Here is an 8,061-nt window from a genome sequence, read left to right on the forward strand (position 1 = left end):
TCTTCATGATATGTCATCATTGTGTCCTGGGTATATGTTCACTGGTAGAGTAAACACATGCAGAGTAGGCTAAGCGTGTTCACTGGTAGAGGGGAATGGGGAAAGGGGGATACCTAGTCAGTTGTCCAACTGAATGTACTCAACTGAAATGTGTCTTCTGCATTTAATCCAACCCCTCTGAATCAGAGAGGTGCGGGGGGCTGTCTTAATCGACATCCACGTCTTTCGGTGCCTGGGGAACAGTGGGTTAAACTGCCTTGCTCAGGGACAGAACGACAGATGTTTGCCTTGTCAGCTCGGCAGGTAGCCTAGCTAACCACTAGGCTACCTGCCACCCCCAGTAAACACATGCAGAGTAGGCTGTGTGTTTGGTTGTTTCAGTTTAATGTAAATGTTAAAGATGCACTATGCAGGAATCACTACCTAATTTCCTGGTTGCTAAAATTCTAATAGTTTGCCTAATTTCAGTTTATGTGACAAAACAAGCAAGTATAGTGTAGAGCAGTGTTTCCCAAACTCGAATATCCTGGATATTGCAGCTTTAAGTATAGGCCTACAAAAATGTGGACTTGGAAGAAATATGTGTGGTTGCTTAATGTCATGCACAATGCAGTTTTTCAGGAGAACAAAATTGTAATAAAATAACCACTGTAGGCTACTAAAATCCAACATTAAATATTTTGTTTTTAATCTTACAGTTTCTGTTTAAAATAACTGTCCAGTGTTGCCAGATTTCTATGAAATATGACCTATAATTAATTACAATATGAGTGAAATAGTTTTTCCTTTCAATTTTTCTGTGTTAGAATGGTGTGGGCATACTCCAACAACAGAATGGTGTGGGCGTATACCGGTCATTAAAAATATTCACGCAAGTAGAGCGCTGATTGGCCAGCTCACCCTCCTTAGGATGATGACATCATCATATGTGAGGAAATATCAAGCATTTTTAAACAGTCTGTTTGAGACACAAGTTTGAGGTTGGGCTTTTGAAGTGTTTTTTTCCCCTCACATTTATGCTTTGGCCACAAATAGGAGTATAGGATGAGTCAACAACATTATTTGTGTATGAGTTAACAGAATATTAACTTTTAAAAGTGAGATTTTTACTGGACAATTACTTTACCACTTTGACAGCTAGACCACTGAAATAAATAATCAACATCTAATATTTATCAAAATACAAAGGCTACATTAAAACAATATAATGAATGAAAATGCAGTTGTATTGCCTTGGACTAGGCTACACCTGTGGGACCACAAAAGCCAGCCCAGCCGCAACTTGGCCCTCCTCATTCTCATTGGAATGCGCACAATGTTATAGGACACGATGCACTACCAAATAAATAAAACATGTGGTATGAAAGATGAAGGCTAACCTCGAAGGTTGGGGTCAATTGCATTTTTCGTGAATGTATGAGAACACGGCATCATAGTCTACCACCACAAATAGCATCATTTATAATTATCCTCTCTGTAACCATCGATCTCGAATTTACGCACCCTGTCACGACGACAAATGCTGTGTTCCTCAAGACACTTACCCAGTACACCAGACGACATTGAAGATATTTGCTCTTGCTTAGTTATCTTGTCCTCTTCGGTGGGCACTGTCTTCTCCATCCTCTCCCCTGCACTGTCGCTGTCTGCGGTACAGTTCTGTTTACAGAAGCGGCGGTATTAGGTGCCGCACGCTCACGTCATAAGTTTGGTGCATGAATTCACTATCAAGTGCAGGTCCTGTGCTGGAAAGACAGCACTGCAACTATGGAAGATGATGTTCCATGAGCGTTGTATGAACAAGGTTGGGGATACTCGCGTAACCTACCTGATGATGGACTGCACACGCCAGTCTTCCCTGACTGAGCAGTGAAGAAGGAGGAGTTAGCAGGTCGACACTAAATCCCGTCTAATATAGGAATGAAGACAACTGATGGTAGAGCTACAGCAAAGGTGGATCTCTTTTTGTTTTGCAATATCTGTCTTCAATGATGCAGTGATAACAAATATATAAATATCTGCTACCTTCCATTGGAGTGGAGTAAAACATTATGTGAGGTGGTTTTGTGACATGAACGGGCTATAAAAGGGCATCGTCTATTGCAACTCCATCCATCATGTAGGCTAGACATAACATAAAAGGCTAATCAGACAAAGATTCCTGGAAGCACTGTGGAGTTATATCTGTGTTGTAGCCTACATTCAGGTATAGGATTCATGCGTCACAGACAATTTGCTACTTATTGAACATACTGTATGTATAGTGCATTCAGGAAAGTATTCTGACCCATTGACTTTTTTCACATTTTGTTACGTTACAGTCTTATTCTATAATGGATTAAATCGTTTTTCCCACTCACCAATCTACACACAATACCCCACAATGAGGAAGAAAAAACGGGTTTTTAGGCATTTTTGCAAATGTATAACCCCCCGGAAATATCACATTTACATAAGTCTTAAGACCCTTTACTCTGCACTTCCTTGAAGCACCTTTGACAGCGATTACAGCCTCGAGTCTTCTTGGGTATGACGCTACAAGCTTGGCACCCCTATATTTGGGGAGTTTATCCCATTTTTCTCTGCAGATCCTCTCAAGCTCTGTCAGGTTGGATGGGGAGCGTCGCTGCATATTTATTTTCAGATCTATCCAAAGATGTTCAATCGGTTTCAAGTCCAGGCTCTCGCTGGGCCACTCAAGGACATTCAGAGACTTGTCCCGAAGCCACTCCTGCGTTGTCTTGGCTCTGTGCTTAGGGTCATTGTCCTGTTGGAAGGTGAACCTTGGCCCCCAGTCTGAGGACCTGAGCGTTCCGAAGCAGGTTTTTAATCAAGGATCTCTCTGTACTTTAGTCCGTTCATCTTTCCCTCTATCTTGACTAATCTCCCAGTCCCTGCTGCTGAAAAACATCCCCACAGCATGATGATGCCGCCACCATGCTTCACCGCAGGGATGGTGCCAGGTTTCCTCCAGACGTGATGCTTGGAATTCAAGCCAAAGAGTTCAATCTTGGTTTCATCAGACCAGAGAATCTTGTTTCTCATGGTCTGAGAGTCTTTAGGTGCCTTTTGGCAAACTCCAAACAGGCTGTCATGTGCCTTTTACTGAGGAGTGGCTTCCGTCTGACCACTCTACCATAAAGGCCTGAGGGTGGAGTGCTGCAGAGATGGTTGTCTTTCTGGAAGATTCTCCCATCTCTGCAGAAGAACTCTGGAGCAGGGGTCTTGGTCACCTCCCTGACCAAGGCCCTTCTCAGTTTGGCCAGGCAGCCAGCTCTAGGTGTCACGTCCTGACCATAGTAAGATGTGATTTTCTATGGTAGAGTAGGTCAGGGCGTGACAGGGGGTGTTTTTCTATGTTTAGGTTCTGATTTTTCTATTTCTATATTGTTTTTTTGGGGTTGATCTCCAATTGGAGGCAGCTGGTCCTCGTTACCTCTGATTGGAGATCATATTTAAGTAGGGGTCATATCTTTTGAGTAGTGTTTGTTTCTCTCTGCGTCACGGTTTGTTGTTTTGTAAATTCAGTTATTTATGTTTTGCAAAGTTTCACAGATTTAATCAAATGTGGAACTACAACCACGCTGCACTTTGGTTCGATCCTTTAGACAACCGTGACAGAATCACCCACCACCAAGGGACCAAGCATCGTGATATGGACCTATGGACATTTGAGGAGATAAGGAGGAGTATATCTAGGGCTTTGGAGGATTTAGGGGCAGGAGAAGAGCGCCTCCCAGGGGAACAGGTGGAGGCAGCAAGAGCGCAACAACAAGGGAAGCACGAGAGGCAGCCCAAAAAAACATTTTTGGGGGGGCACACGGGTAGTTTGGCAGGGTCAGGGGTGAGACCTGAGCCAACTCCCCGTGCTTATCGTGGTGAGCATGTGCCTACCTCTCGCACTCTCCCTCCAGTGCGCCTCCATAGCCCAGTACGTCCTGTGCCTGCTCCTCGCACTCTCCCTCCAGTGCGCCTCCATAGCCCAGTACGTCCTGTGCCTGCTCCTCGCACTCTCCCTCCAGTGCGCCTCCATAGCCCAGTACGTCCTGTGCCTGCTCCTCGCACTCTACCTCCAGTGCGCCTCCATAGCCCAGTATGGCCGGTGCCTGCTCTGAGCACCTGGTCCTCAGTGCGTCTCTCCAGTCCGGTGAGACCTGTTCCAGCTCCACAAGAAAAGCCTCCAGTGATAATCTATGGTCCGAAGCCTGTAGAGATGATCCATGGCACGAAGCCTCCAGTGATGATCCATGGCCCGGAGCCTGTAGGGATGTTCCATGGCACGAAGCCTCCAGAGATAATCCATGGCCCGGAGCCTGTAGGGATAATCCATGGCAAGAAGCCTGTAGGGATGATCCATGGCACGAAGCCTCCAGTGATGATCCATGGCGCGGAACCTGTATTGATGATCCATGGCAAGGAGCTTGCAGCAACGGTCCCTAGGCCGGAACCTACAACGACGCTCTCCAGTCCGGAGCCTCCGGCGACGCTCCTCAGTCCAGAGCCTCCGGCGACGCAAACCAGTCCGGAGCCTCTGGCAACGCTCCCCAGTCCGGAGCCTCCGGCGACGCTCCCCAGTCCGGAGCCTCCAGCAACGCTCCCTAGTACGAAACCTCCAGCGATGGCCTGCAGCCCAGAGTCTTCAGCGACGGCCTGCAGCCCAGAGCCTCCAGCGGCGGCCTGCAGCCCAGAACCTCCAGCAATGATCTACAGTCCTGTTCTTTCGACGACGATCCACGGTCAGGTGGTGATAAAGCAGAAGGATCAGCGGGTGGAGCAGGGAGTATGCCCCGAACCGGAGCCACCTCCTCTGCTGGAGGTTAAGGTTCTGTGGACTGCATTTGAGCCGCCATAGACAATTGTCACCCTCCCTACCCTCCCTTTTGTTTTGTGGTTTCTTTTGTTTTAGGTGCATTCGGAGTCTGCACCTTTTGGGGGGGGGGGGGAACTGTCACGTCCTGACCATAGTAAGATGTGATTTTCTATGGTAGAGTAGGTCAGGGCGTGACAGGGGGTGTTTTTCTATGTTTTCTATTTCTATGTTTAGGTTCTGGTTTTTCTATTTCTATGTTTTTTTGGGGGGGTTGATCTCCAATTGGAGGCAGCTGGTCCTCGTTACCTCTGATTGGAGATCATATTTAAGTAGGGGTTATTCTTCCTGGGTTTTGTGGGTGATTATATATTTTGAGTAGTGTTTGTTGACCTTCAATGCTGCAGAAATGTTTTGGTACCCTTCCCCCAGATCTGTGCCTTGACACAATCCTTCGACCTCATGGCTTGGTTTTTGCTCTGACATGCACTGTCAACTGGGGGATCTTACAGGTTTATGCCTTTCTAAATCATGTCCAATCAATTGAATTTACCACAGGTGAACTCCAATCAAGTTGTGGAAGTATCTCAAGGATGATCAATAGAAACACGGTGCACCTGAGCTCAATTTCGAGTCTCATAGAAAACAATCTGAATACTTGTGTAAATAAGGTATTTTAGTTTTTTTATTCTTATAACATTTTCAAAAATATTTAAAACCTGTTGTCGCTTTGTCATAATGTGGTATTGTGTGTAGATTGATGAGGGAAAAAAAAGATGTAAAACATTTTAGAACAAGGCTGTAACGTAACAAAATCTGGAAAAAGTCAAGGGGTCTTAATACTTTCTGAATGCACTGTGGATGTGTAATATATCCATGTATGAGATGTAGTCATGTTCCCTCTATACCCATCATGTGACACTTCAACGGCTCCCTTAAGAGAAAAAAAACTTACATTTCATGTGATCACGTGATTTAATGTGAAGCAACAGGTGACAACATGTGAAGCAACATAAAACTACATGTTACATGTAGGTGACATGTGAGAACATGATCTCATGTGAAATTTACAGTGAGGGAAAAAAGTATTTGATCCCCTGCTGATTTTGTACGTTTGCCCACTGACAAAGAAATGATCAGTCTATAATTTTAATAGTAGGTTTATTTGAACAGTGAGAGACAGAATAACAACAAAAAAATCCAGAAAAACGCATGTCAAAAATGTTATAAAATGATTTGCATTTTAATGAGGGAAATAAGTAGGCAGCATTCCATAGGCAGCATTCCTCCTCCTCCAAACACGACGTGTTCAAACTTCAGACGGGCATGTATATGTGCTTTCTTGAGCAGGGGGACCTTGCGGGCGCTGCAGGATTTTAGTCCTTCACGGCGTAGTGTGTTACCAATTGTTTTCGTGGTGACTATGGTCCCAGTTGCCTTGAGATCATTGACAAGATCCTCCCGTGTAGTTCTGGGCTGATTCCTCACCGTTCTCATGATCATTGCAACTCCACGAGGTGAGATCTTGCATGGAGCCCCAGGCCGAGGGAGATTGACAGTTCTTTTGTGTTTCTTCCATTTGCGAATAATTGCACCAACTGTTGTCACCTTCTCACCAAGCTGCTTGGCGATGGTCTTGTAGCCCATTCCAGCCTTGTGTAGGTCTACAATCTTGTCCTTGACATCCTTGGAGAGCTCTTTGGTCTTGGCCATGGTGGAGAGTTTGGAATCTGATTGATTGATTGCTTCTGTGGATAGGTGTCTTTTATACAGGTAACAAACTGAGATTAGGAGCACTCCCTTTTAGAGTGTGCTCCTAATCTCAGCTCGTTACCTGTATAAAAGACACCTGGGAGTCAGAAATCTTTCTGATTGAGAGGGGGTCAAATACTTATTTCCCTCATTAAAATACAAATCAATTTATAACATTTTTGGCATGTGTTTTTCTGGATTTGTTTGTTGTTATTCTGTCTCTTACTGTTCAAATAAACCTACCATTAAAATTATAGACTGATCATTTCTTTGTCAGTGGGCAAACATAGAAAATCAGCAGGGGATCAAATACTTTATTCCCTCACTGTATGTGAAATAAATGTGACAACATGGAGATGCATAATGTAAACATGTGAGAACATGACCTCATGTGAAATAAATGTGACAACATGAGGATGCAAAATATCAAGAGGTCATACCATGACGTGACAACATTTGAGCACATGTGAGAACATGACCTCATGATTTTTTTTTACAATATGGGGATGCAACATTTCAACATGTGATACCATACCTTAAGTAAAGGCCTCTCTTTTGTCCCCACATATGGAACAAACTCTTCTGAGCTAATGACTCCAATGATACACAAAGGCCCTGTGTTCAAACACAAGAGTATATTTGTGCCTCAAGTATTGAATCCTTCCATTCACACCTGTAGAATTGCGGAACAGGATGTTTTCAACTTTTGTCAGTCCAAACCAACTCATTCTCCAAAGAATGTGAGCCGAGATGGAAGACTAGCCATTCAGGAACTTGCTAAAGATACTCGGAATGACATTAAACCTGCCGATAAGGGAGGAGCTATAGTCTATCAGACTATATGGCAGAGAGAGAGGCCGATCGCCAGCTTGATGAACATTTCTATAGGAAACTCAGAACTGACCCTACGTCTGACTTCTAGACAAAGATAACCAACTATCTGACATTTGCTCTTGATCAGAACTGGATCTCTAGGCATGAATTTGACTACCTTCGTTGCAAATTCTCTGTCATACATGTTTTCGATACGCTACCTAAGATCCATCAGAGCCTATATAAACCGTAGGGCAGACCCATCTTTGCCAGCTACAAAGTTTCTCCCTGCAGGTGGTCACTGAGTCTGAGGTCCTAAAGGAGCTCCTTAAACTTGACCCCAAAAAAACATCTGGGTCAGATGGATGTGTCACTGCAACCTTAAAAGTCCTCATTGATGTCACCGTTGCCCTTGATTCTAAGCAATGTTGTGCTGCTATTTTTTATTGACTTGGCCAAAGCTTTTGATACTGTAGACTAGAGGTCGACCGATTAATCGGAATGGCCGATTAATTAGGGCCTATTTCAAGTTTTCAAAGCAATCGGTAATCTGTATTTTTGGACACCGATTTCTTTTTTTTAACACCATTATTTAACTAGGCAAGTCAGTTAAGAACACATTCTTATTTTCAATGACGGCCTAGGAACGGTGGGTTAACTGCCTTGTTCAGGGGCAGAACGACAGATTT

The 8,061-nt window shown here is 44.3% G+C and overlaps 1 protein-coding gene across 4 annotated transcripts in view; it reads right to left on the reverse strand.

The window, feature by feature from the left end:
• The window catches only part of LOC115156723 (protein ABHD8), a 70,256-nt gene extending 68,276 nt beyond the window's left edge, over positions 1-1,980 (reverse strand). For 2 of the 4 annotated variants that reach the window (XM_029704347.1, XM_029704350.1), the window contains exon 1: positions 1,545-1,980. In XM_029704347.1, the coding sequence (XP_029560207.1) occupies positions 1,545-1,623 (79 nt within the window). In that variant the 5' untranslated portion in view covers positions 1,624-1,980. The remainder of the gene's footprint in view (positions 1-1,544) is intronic. The other 2 variants (XM_029704348.1, XM_029704349.1) reach the window with 2 other exon arrangements.
• Positions 1,981-8,061: the final 6,081 nt, after the last annotated feature.

The sequence above is a fragment of the Salmo trutta genome, chromosome 21, assembly GCF_901001165.1.
Source record: "Salmo trutta chromosome 21, fSalTru1.1, whole genome shotgun sequence".
Classification (NCBI taxonomy): Eukaryota; Metazoa; Chordata; class Actinopteri; order Salmoniformes; family Salmonidae; genus Salmo; species Salmo trutta.